The sequence below is a fragment of the Athalia rosae genome, chromosome 8 (assembly GCF_917208135.1).
Source record: "Athalia rosae chromosome 8, iyAthRosa1.1, whole genome shotgun sequence".
In the NCBI taxonomy this organism is placed as follows: Eukaryota; Metazoa; Arthropoda; class Insecta; order Hymenoptera; family Athaliidae; genus Athalia; species Athalia rosae.
This window is the reverse complement of record NC_064033.1, coordinates 3345634-3360549: the sequence shown is the minus strand read 5'-3', so window position 1 is coordinate 3360549 and position 14916 is coordinate 3345634. Positions and strand designations below refer to the sequence as shown.

The 14916-nt window shown below is 46.2% G+C and overlaps 1 protein-coding gene across 2 annotated transcripts in view; it reads right to left on the bottom strand.

The window, feature by feature from the left end:
• The window catches only part of LOC105684970 (homeobox protein caupolican), a 30886-nt gene that overhangs the window by 12264 nt on the left and 3706 nt on the right, over positions 1-14916 (bottom strand). The window contains exons 1-2 of one of the 2 annotated variants that reach the window (XM_020851779.2): positions 11174-13021; positions 770-1225 (exon numbers count right to left, since the gene is read on the bottom strand). In XM_020851779.2, the coding sequence (XP_020707438.2) occupies positions 770-1225; positions 11174-11212 (495 nt within the window). In that variant the 5' untranslated portion in view covers positions 11213-13021. Of the gene's footprint in view, positions 1-769; positions 1226-11173; positions 13022-14916 lie in introns of those variants that run through there. The other variant, XM_048659258.1, reaches the window with a different exon arrangement.

Sequence of the window (14916 nt, the reverse complement as noted above, 5' to 3'; positions counted from 1 at the left end):
GCGACTAAAAAGCGACGGAAAACTCGTATGCGGGACGCTGAATATTTCGTCGAATGAAAAATTTTATTCGAGTAGGTAAGGGGAGAGAGGGAGCCCCGGACTCGCGGCTTTTACGGCCTGAGAAATATGTAAAACAAGACGATCGAATTACCGGGTATAAAAATGTCAGCTGTGCAGATTGTAACCGCGCGTTCCGCGTACCCCGCGTACTCCAGAGCGAGAGTGCGGACCGAATCCGCGAAACGTTCCGTCCGACGTCGTCGAAGCGAAACCGCGACGACGGTGACGGTGACGGTTGACCGTTTTGCAGAAAAAAAAAAAATTTCGGTTTCTTTTTTTATTTTTCTTCGATACGTTGAATTTTATTTCTCGGATAATCGGAACCTTGTACGGAAAAATGTTGTCGACACATGTTGTCGTACGTCGGAACGAAGGACGCGTTTATGTTCAATCTGCCAATAATCAACCTCCGCCGACGATGTCACGGGGTACGTAGATGCGGTAAAGTCGAGGTTATCGGACCACACAACTCGTTTAAATTAAAACGACTGGATCCGCGGAGATATCGGTCAAAAATAAATATCCGAAAGCGAAACGAATATTTCCATCTTGGGTTCCGAACGACGGATCCGATTTCGCGGTAATTCGAAAGAGGGTGGAACCGCGGACCCGGGGGGGGGGGGGGGGGGGGTTGCGAATCTGTCGAGTAGAATAAGAAAGCGAAAGAAAAAAAAAAAATAATAATTTAGAACATAAAAATCGTACTCACCGTGGGTGTGTAGAAGGGCGCCTGATCGGCACCCAATCCGGGAAAGTAAGCGGCCATCCCCTCGGAAGCGGCGGCGGCCGCTGCCACGGCGTAAGGTGCCGCGCTGTACATGGACAGGGCGGCCGTTGGAAGTGCGCCGAGTCTCTGATAGCCGCCGAGAAGTTCGTACTGGCAGGAGCACACTGTCTGTCCGGTGAGGGGATCGGTGAATATCGGTCTTCCGGTGTCGCAACATCTTCCGCCGGCGGAAGGTGGAACGTGCGACGGACTGACCGAAGCGGTGGGACTCCCAGGTGGACGTACGACGGCGCTGGTCACCGCCATTCTGCTCTGCAACGACGAATTTCCAAGGGCGCTCGAACTCAGGGACGACGATACGCTGCCCGAGCTAAGAACCGGCGCCGACGCCGGTGACGGTGAAGTCGACGATAGCGAAGATGTTGCTGTCACGGGGCACTGCGAAATTCCCCGGAAAAAACGGAGAGAGAGAGAGAGAGAAAAAAATTTCTTTGATTATTTCGAACGACATTGAGAAAAGATCTTCGTGAGAAGATCGTGCGATTCTTTTCGTGCGGCAGAAGAGAAATTCGTCGTCGCGGTACCGCGACGCCTCGGTGTCACCGGTGACGTGGCGAATATCGCGCGCATTGAATCGACGATGCGATGTAAATGAGGAACGTTACTTGTATCGTACGCTTACGTCCAGCGATGCGTTCCCATCGGAAGTTATTCGAGATATCGTACTCGTCGTCGAACGAATTACGCCCAGCGTAATTACGCGACGCGGTGAACGTCGATCGATCGCGAGTAGGATACGGAAAATTGGCAGCTTTTCATCAATCGGGGGGAAAAAGAAGTAACAATTCACGGATCGATCGACTCGACGAACGTGATTTCATTCGTCTGTCGTACAAACGGAGTCGCATCTCACGTACATACCATACGCTCGTTAATAAATTAACGGTTACGCCGCGGTATAATTGGCTATTTATAACTCGGTGTCGTAAAACGAGGAGAATATAATCTAGGAACAGTAATAATTAGCGGCACATGCTTTTTATAGAATAAAAAAAAAGAAAAAAAAAAAGAAAAAGAAGAAGAAGGAAAGAAAGAAAAAAGATGAAAATGAAAATAACCGACTGTACCAACGTTATCGAGTTTACATCGAATACCGAGACATGACATGTCCACGGATATATATATATATAAATGAAAATTGATATACAATCGCTGTAAATTTAATCAATTTTCAATGATTTATTATTATTTCGCAATCGTCGCTCTTACGCGGTACAAACGAGGGAGCCGACTATCGATACGCGTAATACAGCGTGCGCGAGTGCAGTGTCATAATCCGGAGTGAGATGAGAATAATTTTTCCAATTAAAAATCCCATCCACCGGACGCTGTGGAGTAAATTCTCCGCGAAACTGCAACGTGCGGCTGTAGCGCTCGTGAGTTGTAAAAAAGTATAATCGTAACTCCGGAGAACGTCGTGAAAATCCCGCGGCGAAGGACTCGGGAATCCGTTCGATCTGCGGGGTGTTACAAGGCGCTCGGGATGTGCCTCGCAGCGTGCTCGCCTCTGCGTACACGTATACATATACGCGAGGAGACGAAGGATCCGGGGGCCTCGTTCGTCGATCGCTGGGTTATTCGAGGGCGCGAACGAGAGTGGCGCGGCAGCTGCTTACGAAAAAGCTGCAACGTGACGGGCCCTGCGGTGGCAACTGTCACGAAGTGCGACACCATCCCCCTTTTCCCCCCCCCCCCCCCTCCCTGCCCCGTTGCTTATTTTCCCCGCGTTTTTCACCCCTCGACGGTGTGCGGCCGCGCCGGTCGTTCCGCTCGTCGGCCGGGCAGCCCTCCTTTTGAATTTTCGGAGTTCGGTAGGCCTAACTCAACATCGTTCCCGGCCTAAGCGGGCAAATATAATACCTGGCCTCATTAATTCCATATCAAACACTACGGATAAATAGATTAGCGGCTTGAGTGCCTTTTGCGTTCGGCCTAAACAAACCCCGGATCACCCCTCGGAACGCCCTCTCAGGGAGGAAGACAATCCATCCATCCATCTATCCATCCATCCATCCATCCATCCGTCTGTCCGTCCGTTCGCTCGACTGTTCTAACGCCGACTCGCTAACTGTGCATCTCTCCGGCATCCCCCGACAGGCATTGTACTCGTGCGACCTCGACACGTAAAAACACACGTACTCCGGGATTCGGTTGAATCGTGTTTCTCGTCTGTGGCGATGTGAAAAAAATTTTTTCAACCCCCCCCCCCCCCCCCGTTAATACGTGTCCTTGCATACGAATAATCAGGGCCGAGCCGATGAATTTATTCCGCGATATAGGATCGCCAACTGTTGCTTCCTTACCCCGAGACGAAATAATAGAGAAAAGAAAAAAAGAAAAAAAAAAAAAGGAGAACGCGTTTCGTGAATTTTTTTCCCCTTTTTTCACCGAACCCAGAAGAAATTACACCGCTGCGTATTCGAACGTGTCTTAAAACCGTGACGTGAATCCGAGCGAAGTGATAGTTTTTCAAACAAAAAAAAAATAATAATTTCATCACAGCCGTCGCTGCTGTTACGCGATACGCCATTAATGTGTATAAATTCCTCGATACGAACGTTCAACGTCCGTCCGAAAGTCTGAGATCGTATCTCACGTTAAAAAACACGTTCTTCCGAATATTAAATTTCTTCAACATCGATGAAAATCTACGGACACCTGATTAATTAGTTTCTATTTTTTTTTTTTTTTTTTTTTTTTCTTCGTCAATCGTAATCATATATCGGGTTTCGACCGAATGTTATTCTCAAAATCGAATCGCTCGTATCATTCGTCGAGATTTCTCGGCAAAATTCGAAAGGTGTAATAAATAAAATATGGAAAAAAATTAAAAAATTTCCGCCAGATTGATCTCGCGCGTATTATCGACCGATATTTTTCGTCACTTCGAATCGTTAGATAAACGAACGTGAGTAGGTATATATATACATATATAGGTGTGCGGTAACGATAACAGCGACGTTTTACACCGAGCGGTACGTTAACCCGTGCTACGACGAACATTTAAATATTATAAATATCTATATACACACGCATTACATAGGACATAAATATATAAGGTTCGCAGCAAGATTTAACAGCGAGGCAAAACCGATAAGAAATTCCCAGTATGCCGCGTGTGGTGGGCCAATATACACGGTATATAGCTATACCGTAAAGAAGTGTATACGTACGTTTGTACGTACGTACGTACGTATATAACCCACTCGTGAGTTACACCTTTGCAATCGCATTAGCACCGCTAAGTAAGCAAAGCAATAATTATTCTAATGAGCACGAACTCGACATATCGACGCATTAGCCGCTTTTATAATATACTCGCCAGCTCTTGCTTTATACACCACTATCGTACATTTTCATTCTATTTTTCTTTTTCTTTTTTTTTTCTCGTTTTCTGGTTTCTGGTTTTTTTCTGTTTTTTTTCTCTGTTTTTTTTTTTTACCCTTTTATCTCATTCCGTCAGTGATCGGAATAAATTTTTTTTTCTTCACCTTCTTTTCTCGTTTTTCTCCTCGTTTTCATTACTTTTTTTTTATTCCTACGTTTCACCCCCCCTTTTTTATTCATTTATTTATTTATTTTTTTTCTCTACTATCGCCCGCTAATTGCTTCTCGCGAGTTGCCGCCGCCGCCGACTACCGCTGTACCGAAACTGGTACTCCCGCAGTTGATTCGTCCGCGCATACCTATTCGCACGTAATCAAACTAGGTACAGGTACACGGAATACAAGGTGTGCAAGGGTATGCGCGTCCGCGTCGTACAGTTTCTAGGAGGCGAGTTAGCGACGAAGATGAACTTGAAATGTCAAACCGGTGCAGCTGCAGCTGCCGTTGCTTTTCCGTTCTATCGTATATTACCGACGACGAATTAAATAATACGAGACGAATACGAAGAAAGGAAGAGAACGAGCGATGGAAGAAGAAGAGAAAAAGAAAAAATGGACGCTGTGATATTTTCTACAATATTCAGGTTTTTTTTTTTTTTCAACGTATCTGAAATATTTCGTCGTTCGGTACGTATAAAGTATAGTCTGTTTCGTTGACCCACCCGACGTATCGTTACGGGCGGATCTTCGGCGTTAATAGATATGAGAGAAAGAAAAAGAAAAAAAGGAAAAAAGGAAATGAGATGGAAGAAAAGGAGCAAATTTCACATCGTTGAATTGTAAAATGTATCCGGAATGTCCGGACTACACGACCCGTCGAGCCTCAACAAAATTTGATATATTTTGTCGGGGAGTGTGTCACACACCTGGTAGCGAAGAGTGAATACGAAATAAAAGAAATTCCACCCGGGGTCTTCGGAACGAACGGGGAATTTTTTAGATTCTCAACGAGCGATTAAAAATACCGCGGCTATTACAACAACGATCCCTTCGAGTATCACCACGGCGCTAACGAGCCGAAATTATTATCGTTTTTTTTATTAATTATCGAGCTTCCGTGAAAATTGTCCGCCGCGCGCGACCGTAGAGGTTCCACGCGAGTTTCGATTCGATTCGATCCAGTTTTTTATTATTTCTCATTTTTCTGCAAACCCGCGAAACACGAGGAAAACCGTTTTTGGAAACCGATCGAAGTATCAACCCGCTTCGCCACGCTATTCCGCGCGAATTCTCGCACTCGACAAAATTCCCTTCGAAGTCGTACGCGAATCTCAATTGCAAAAATGAAAGAAATCGCGAAATCGACGTCGATTCGTTACCGGCATCGACACGACCCGATCCGCCTGCACCCTTCTGCCTTATTTTCCAACGCATATCGTTCTCCGATATTTGCGGAGGTCCCCTCTTTCCCTCCCCCCATCCTCCCCTCTATTATATTTGCGTCAAATTTCGCCAACATAAACAGCGATTAATGATGAATACCATAAACGGCTTACGCACCGCACGCACTATAGAGAAAGTCCTATTTCTTTTTTTTTTTCATAATGTGTACACAGATGCGATCCATTTCGCGATGATCTTTGATGTGCGGTGCTTTATTTGTCGTCGTAGCTGCATTTGTCACGCGTGTCCCGTTGTACCCCTCGATCTATCGGGGGGGGTTATCCGTGTGTACGCCGTCCTACGTCGGAACAGGAGTGTTACACGAAAAATTTGAACACGCCGCCGTTGAAAAAGTCGGTATGGGACATTATGAATCGCCCCGTGTACCGGGTAAGTGGGGACTTGCACACCGCGCGCATCCGTCGCGGTACCGTAAAAGGTCCCGACGACAAAACCGTCCGTAGGTTCGCACATCGCCACTATAATGTACACACATATTGTATACCGTAATAATAACCATGTACTCCGAATATCTCCCCCTTCCCCCCCAACCCCCAAAAGTACACGGAGGGGGAGGGGGATGGAAAAGTTTACACGTTGCAACCAGGCCCGACCGAGTCAATATTTACTTCTGACCAGATTGATGGACCCCGGAGAAAATTCCCTACGCCACACTTTTCTTCTCGCTCTTTTCCCCGATCTCTCGTGCGCTGGATGCCGTGGGACGACGGTCCGTAAATTATTTTATTTTAATTTCGTTCGTTTTTTTTGTTTTTTTTTGCTTCTTTTCGTTCGAGAATCCTTTTTTTTCGCGAGAGAAAAAATCCGACGAATCGAACGTTCCGTTGCGGGGAGAGGGCAAAAAAATAAAAATAAAAATGCCCTCGTAGGTTGAGCGGATGAGCGGGGTGATTTTTTTTTTTCAAAGATTTCGATAAGGTGAATGGAAGTCGAGTAGCTGCGGCTGTGTACGGTTTTAGCTTGCACCCGACGCTGACGGCGAGCGGAGAGAATTCGTTATATAGCTGCGGCAGCAGACGGAGGTACATTTGATACGCGAATTTCTGCGTACGAGATTCGCTGACTGCGAACGGTAGGCGGCGAGGATTTATCAACGGTGTACAAAGTCACATCCGGTATGGTATGAAACTTGATACGGAAACGCATCTTCATTGTTGCAGTTTTACCGTGCGTATATACGAATATCATAAACCGATTTCGATTACCCTCAACTTTCTCTCTGTATACCTCTTCCAGTTTTCTGGGAACGTTTTTTCGCGTATCCGCCGATCGAACGGACTCGGTTCGACGCAAATCCGAGGGAACGTAAGTCGGACCGTTTTTTAGCGACGATTTTTTTTTTTTTTTCTCTATTACCGATTTTATCATCAACAGGTAAAATCTCATCTCGAAAACATCATCATCATATAAACGATGTCAGGATATCGATGCAGATTTTATTTTTTATCTCTGCGATTAATCGATCGATCCTAAAAGGTATTCGAAAATTGAGAGGATCTTATTCTAATAGCGTTGGTAAAAAAAATAGAAATTTTTGTCCTTTTTTTTTTTTTTTCTCTCCCCCTCCACAAACGTGTAACGCGTGTTTCGCAATATTTCGCAATATTCGCGATACGGGCGAACGGAATTCTACGACGAGCGAATAGCGGAGAACGTGGCTTACAATTAGATTTAGTCCTTCGTCTTTGTTATCTGCAAACGCTGACCGCGCGCGGTGCAAATGATGCGGTACGGTGCCTACAAACCGTAAGAATTGCACCGCTGGTCGTAACGTAGATATGAATGAGAGGTATCATAGTTAAACTTGTCACGATGAAACTCGAGCACCGGAAGTCCTCTCCCAGGGTAAACGGCTAGCGTCAACTATAAACATTCGGTTCTCCAACAGATAATATGAGAAGCTGAGCAACTACGAACATTCCCATCCCTCGTTTCGCTCTTCATTTTTCTCGGTCCCTTTCTACATTCATTTTCCCACGCAGAAAAAATTCATACTTCATAGAAAAAATACGACGGGACAGCTTTTCAAAAAATTACCGGACACCGCGTTAGATAAAAATCGAGATGACGTCGATGAGGAGAAAAAAGAATCTATTCGAACGACGTTCGTATTCGCCATGTACATGACAGTGTACAGCCTGAAAGATTCGCGGTAGTGGTGATTTATTTTTTTTTTTTGTCTCTTTATCTAGAGCACAGCAAATATAAATGTGTGTACAGTTAACGAGGACATGTTTCAGTTTGTTCTACGACATGCAGAACGGAAATATTCCTGACTCAGCTCCGCTGTACGTACCCGGGCACCGTATACAATACACAATAACCAAGTCTGACGAATCTAGTCTCGAGAGATTTTCAGCGAGAATATTATTATCGTCGCGCTGATTTCTTACGACCCCCGTAAATATCGTTATTAATTGTTTTTATTTTTTATTTTATTGTTTTATTGAATTTGTCGTTGAATTACTCGGGAGGAGAGTCGTTTGGGGGGGGATGATGGATAATAATAACGAGCGTTTCGCGCGAAACGTTTGTATAATGACGAGGGTGGACTGGGTTCGTCGTCGTCGTCGTCGTCGTCATTATAATCGCGGTGATCGTCGCAGTCGTTTTTCGAGGCATCAGGTATTGTAGTAGGTTGCCCTTGTTATAAAAGGGCTCGTAAGCAGTGTAACCTAACGATATCGCGTTGTACCCGCTTACGTGTGTGTGTGTGTGTGTGTGCGTGTGTAAAGGTGATGCGCGGGTAATGGAAAATGTATGTTACACGATTGAGCGAGTGTAAAGGTATACACCTAAAACCCGTGTACGTATGTGTTTATACATATATCGCTGAACCCGTGCGGTTTAACTTTTAATTACAAGGAAATTGTTAATTAACGAGTTGATCGCTCTGGGCGTCACTTGCGCGTCCGTTCGCACATCTACAACCGATCCATCGCGATTTTCTTTTCCCTCTTCTATCCCACACCTGCGGCGTTCCGAGGAAAAGGAAAGCGATTTTCTCTCCTTCGTTTCGAGCGTTGTAATTCTTCCGGAAAATTTCCGCGATACGAAAAAAAACTCGCGATTCGTCGTCGAAAAGTGAGGAAGAAGGTGAAAACCGAAAGAAAAAAAAATTCAATTCGCCGACGACGACGTGAGGAAAATTTTCGTTAACACGTCTCGCGTGTCGTCGGAAGTTGTTACGCGATGCGCGTCTCAAAGATGTGGGATATGCGGATACGGTAAGCAACGTTTCTCGCGGCGCGGGCGCCCCGCGCGGATGCTGCGTGAGGAACGTCGACTGCAGGAGGGCACCGAGTGGGACGAAGAAAAGCACGTGTATCGAATCGGTGCGAGATGCGTTGGCGTTCGCACCCGAAATTTCTCTCCACAATCCTACCCGCGGAGCCGCCGGGCATCAACGGCAGCAACTCTACTGATGACAGATAAACTCTATAATCCAACTCCAATTTGAACGCCACAGAGACGACGATGATCGTTCTCGTTTTCGTGCCGCTGCTCGCTTCCGTAGCTCGAATACCTCGGATGAGTTGTCGGTTCAAATTAGTAAGTCGATTAGAAATTCGATCAATCCTTTCATCGCGTTTTCCTCGGGCGAGCTCGTTCTCGGTGTAATTTAATTTTTGAAAAACTTTTTTTTTCTCTTACCACGTTTTCGAGAACGCTAAACGTGCGGCGAAAGAACATCCGTTTCTTTTCCGTTCTGCTCTTTTAACGATCCGCTTTTCTGTATTTTTTATTCTTTCATCAATCTCACGCGGATTTATTTACCCGCGGGCGTTTATTATATTCCGGAGAGAGAGAGAGAGAGCGCCCCGTACGCACGTGCGTTGGGTACACACACACAATATGCGTAAGTTGAAATCGCATGCGTGTAATCTGCATTTAGATTTATTTGTGTTTGCGTTACGAGCGTCAAACGTTGGTACGAAATAATATAATGGGGGGAAGAGGGGGAGACCTTGATTCGAAATGTAGACTTCGAGGTGGCGGCAAGTTTTGATCAGACGAAACGCGAAGATTGGACAACGATCGTACATCAGTCGTTTCGCATGCCCACGGAAAATCATTACCGTCGACGTTATTAGGCCTATGTACGCTTCCAGATTACACGTACCGTTCGAATAGCTTCGTTTACGGTCAACGAAAAAATGGTAAAGGTCGCTTTGAATAATTTCTTTTCGTTTTTTTTTTTTTTTTCTTTTTTTTCTGCTCTGTCGTACGCTCGATTTGTTCTCGGGTCACCGGTAACGTTATTCAACGGACAATATCTAGACCGTACAGAGGGACGTATAATTCCGTAAGCTCGTGTCCCCAAAACTGTAATACGAAGTTATACCCAAATGGCTTACGTTAAGAGCTTTAAACATTCCATCTTATTTCTTTGTCTCGATCGATCAATTTGTGTCGGTCGAACGTTTCCGATAAACCTCCGACGAGAGATTCACCGTGAAAACGGTGGATGAACGAACGCAGAGATAATTGTTGTAATTTTTTTTTTCACCATCTGGTGATAATCAAGCATAGTGAAATCCCCTCCTACACGTTCGTCGCTCGTGGAAAAAAGCATCAGGAATAAAAAGAAGATGGAAAAAAGAAAGAAAAAAAAAAAAACAACAAGCAAATGAACAAATAAATTAAAAAGTGATAATTAATAAACAGATATACACGAATTCGTCTAACGCACAATGTTTTCCACGTCGCCGCTCTCTATTCCCAATTAAAACTTTTTCCCCAATTAACGTTCCTTCGTCATTGTATATCAGCTTGTATACGTATCAAACTGACTGTATATAATACGTATATATCTCACGAATATAATTAAGCAAAGTACGTACACGACGAGTTCGTACGTAGTGCGGCGGTGTCCGTTCGGGCACTGTGTGAAATGTAAAATAATTTTTCGTAGTTTAAAAATTTCTATCCTTCAATTTTCGCGTTTCAATGTTCTGTCGAACACGTACCTACGAATACGGTTGTAATAATTGTTTTCTCCGTATGGGAAAAAAAAAAGTAACCGACCTCAATTCGGATCCGGCGCGTACATCGCGCATTCGCACATTATACGTTTTATATATTATAATTATATACACAGTCCATGTATCGAATTATTATCATCGCACGAAACACACGTGTGCAGGTAGAGAGAGAGAGAGAGAGAGAACCTAACTCGCGTCTTCGCCAGCGCATGTACGTACATATTATACATATACACACGTATGTACGCCGCTACGTACACGTACGTAAACTTGTAACGGTATGATGTGAACACATCCTTGCGCCACCAAGTATAGATAGTCGCACTGTCCGTATATCCATATGTGTGTGGGTAGAAATATCACGTGGTGCTTTCGCAGTTTTGCTCCTTTGCGTCGGCACGATTTTGCTTTTTTTTTTTGTTTTTTCTCAGAGTACAGATTAATTTGTCGAGCGAAAATTTGTCGAGTTTTCTTCGCTTGATTTTTGTTTTTTTTTGTTTTTTTTCTCTTTTTTTAATAATTATTTCAACGAATATTTAATTTGGACTCACCTGCAAATTGGGTGATCCTCTAAAGGAGAACTGTGACATGTTGTGTCGGCCGACTAGGGCCGTTTATATTTCACCCTTCGCTAGGCCAGCGTCATTCTTTCACTTCCTATTTTTTATTTTATTTTTCTTTTCTTTCTTTCTTTCTTTCTTTATCTCCCAACTTCACACGCTTTTCACTTTATCCGTATCCCTCTGTTTCTCTATCTCTATTTCTCCTTATGTTTCTATTCAGTTTGATTGGGATGAAAGAAAAAAAATTATTTAAATAATAAATATCACACAATCACACGCGATTATCTCGTAGGTGAAACACACGCGGACGTACCTACGTGTAACATCGCGATACTCCTAAAGACCATAAAAACCGCTGCTTAAAATTTAAGCGACGGTTGAAACTTATGGATGAAAATTAATTACGATAGCGACGACGACGACGACGATGATAATGATGCACCTTTAAATTAGGAACGCAAGCCCTTAAAAGGGCATGTCTGATTATTATCGCACTGCGGTATACGCCGCCGAGTCAACCGGGGTAAGGGGGTTGAATACTATTTTTCCAAATAACTCGAAGACACTTTTTTTTTGAAAGAACGAACGAGAAAGAAAAAAAAATAATTCGATCAGTCACCGTTGCACTGTAAGTGAAATTGTTTGCTTTTTTTTTTTCTTTTCTTTATTCTCAAAATTTCTTTCAGATCATGAACACACAATTATGACAAGTGATACACAAATTCAGGAGTCTCCACTTCGTTACCGTCACAGTAAACACTTTCCATTGACGACGACATCGACGACGAATAGGATGATTTCGGAGCACAAAAAACCAAAATTGTTCCTTCTATCGGCCGCACCAAAAATTACAATCCAACAAATTATCGCTACCGAACACTTCACACTTCAAAAAGTCCCATGACAACGTTCGACGTGTTGTTAGGGGTACGAGGTCTCTCCGCCGTATTTTGACTTTGACGAAGACGGAGTTCCTTATTGAATAGAAGGGGTCGCGGGTATGCAAAAGTTGGCGTTGGTCCCAGTAGTGAGTCGGGGAATAAACTGGAGGAGTTCGGGTAGGAGTTACCGTTGGTCGTTGCTACCGTTTCGATTGGGGTGGCGAAAAGATGGAAGTCACATCCCTCTCTTCTCTCCTTCTACTCGTTCCGCAGGTGGCACAACACTGTTCCAGAATTTCCGTACCAGTTTATTTTTCACGAACACTATTTTACAGGCGTATCACGTGTATCAATTTTCATGTCAGTTTAATCGTATCCTGGACACTCGTTTTTTGGTCTCGCGTTATTTTATTTTTTATTTTCTTGTTTTTTTTTTTTTTAATTTTCGTGGAAAAAAAAAAAACACCTCTCCAAGGCAGGAACCGCGAGGTTCCCTACGTGGTGCGGCTGGCTTAGTGTCCGGACAGGCAGCAGCAACGGCAGCAAACCAACCAACCAACCAACCAACCAACCAACCAACCGACCGACCAACCAGTACCTCGTCTCTCTCTCTGTGAGTTGTCGTCGTCGTGTGGTGTAGTGGCACCACTGTCTCGTATGTCCCGTGTCCCGTGTCCCGTGTCCCGTGTCCCGTGTCTCGTGCTACCCCGCGTGTCTACCGGACTAGGTAGAGAGAGGAGTGTAGTTGGGTCTGTTCCTCCGTGACGGTGGTTGATTGCGATGGTAGTCGCGTAGTGGTAGTCGTGAAGAATGAAGAGGGGGAGGAGAAATGGGAGGGGGAGGGGCAGGAGGAGGAGGTGCGGAGGCGGAGGAGGAGGAGGAGGAAAGGGCAGTGGGGGTGGTGATGGTTCTTGGTGGTGGTCGAGGCACCGCGCGCTCGTCGTCGTTGCCCACTCTTCTTTCGGTGGTAGTTCGGTCAGAACCGTCTGGAGGTCCGATGCTGTTGTATTGGTGACGTGTCACGATGTGTCGGTGACTAGTGGTGGCTAAGCCAGGACAGCAGCAGCAACAGCGGCGGCGGCAGCAGCAGCAGAAGCGGCAGCGGCAGCAGCAGCAGCAGCAGCAACAACAGCGACAGCAACAGCAGCAGCAGCAGCAGCAGCAGTTGTCCCCGTGGTTCTTTTCTTCCTCGAAAGGGGGCGATTTTTGCGAGGTAGGTACTTTGCCCTCTGGGTGGGAGGGGCCTGGCTAGTGCACCCCCCCCGAAGTGGTGGGGGAAGGGTGCAACCTCTGTCCTCCGAAGCAGGAGTGATTTCCCCGCGACCACCCCGCGGTATTCGACGCGTATCTCTCTCCCGTTTCTTCCTTCCGTCTTTCCTTCCTCCCTTCGTTTTTTACCTTCGATATTTTCTATTTTCACGCTTTTTTCATTCCAGAATTCACGGGGCACAGCGTCAACGTTTCGCTTGCGGAAGACACCTTTGTTCGCGGGGAGAGTGCCGACCGTTTCACGGTTGCGAAGAATGGACGTCGGTGGACGTCGGCGAACTAACGTGACGCGATAAAGTATGGAGAGTCGCGAGAACCCTTCGGGGAAGCCGATCCGAGTAGAGCGAGAGAGAGAAAGAGAGAGAGAGAGAGGCTGCGGCGACGTCCCCTTTTTCCCCCCACCCCGTTAGGCGCCGGGGATGTACCGTCCCTTAAACTGCAAGGTAGTCGAGTAAAATCGAGTAACAGCGAACAAGTTATCGTCGGCAGCTTCGGAGAGGTGGTGGTGTTGGGAGCCAGTGGTGGAGTCGACGGTGCTCCGACCGTTCCCCGGTTAGCTGCTTCCTTTTTTCCTCCTTCCTTTTTCCGTACGAGAGCTTCTCCTCGTTCGGATCGCGGCGGTGGGGATAGGCGAAACGACGCTCGGAGGGAGTGGGAAGAGGAGAAAAAACTACACGACAATTTTAGTTCGATAAATCCAAAGAGTTCAACCACGGCGGCGCTACTCTCTTACAGCTTTTCCAGTCGGTGTCGGTAGTCAGTTTAGTTCCCTCCCGCTCTCACCCATTCCGATATCAACTGCAAGTGCTGCCCTGACTTCTTGCCGGTAGTTTGTACAGCGCCACCTCCTTCCTCGTGGTTTATCGCGTCCCGCCCCCTCGTCCCGACTCCGTCACTCCCCCGTCCCCCCTCCCGACGCGACATACGCGAGGAAACTCGCGCCTCTCGGACACAACCGCACACTTTGACGTATCCCCTCCACCTCGGGAAACCGACTTCTTCGACTCCCTTTTCCCCTTATGTCCCTCCGCCCTCCGCCCTCGCCTCCCCTCCGCCCTCACCCCCCCAGCCCCCCTACCCCCCGACGGAGGAATACCCGACACTTGACTACCGCCAACTTTCACCCCCCTCCCCCAACCCCAAGCCGTTCGGTGAGCAAAACGTATGATTGCTGGCGACGGTGCGTTTGCTCATAGAGCCACGCCGACAATGCCGATGAGGTATAATACGACGGGGATACCGTGGAGAAGAAGAGAAGGACGAAGAGGACGAGGCGCACGCACCACTTGTTCGACGAGTGGAGTTCTCTGGTACATGTTTCCCTTACATAATTACGTAGCTTTTTTCCCTTCTCACGTTTGTTTGTCCTTTTCTCGAACGGTGAAAAACCGAAATTTCCGATATCTCTGTCGATCGTTGGGTATCGTTTACGCGAATATCGATCGCGCGAGAACCGTACGAACCGCGACCGACGATACCGCGAAATGATATTTCGATGGCGCGTTCCGACTCGCAGGTGCGAATGCGACAGAGACTTCGGAGCCACTAAATAACATGCGGGGTCGACGAGAGGCGGCAGGC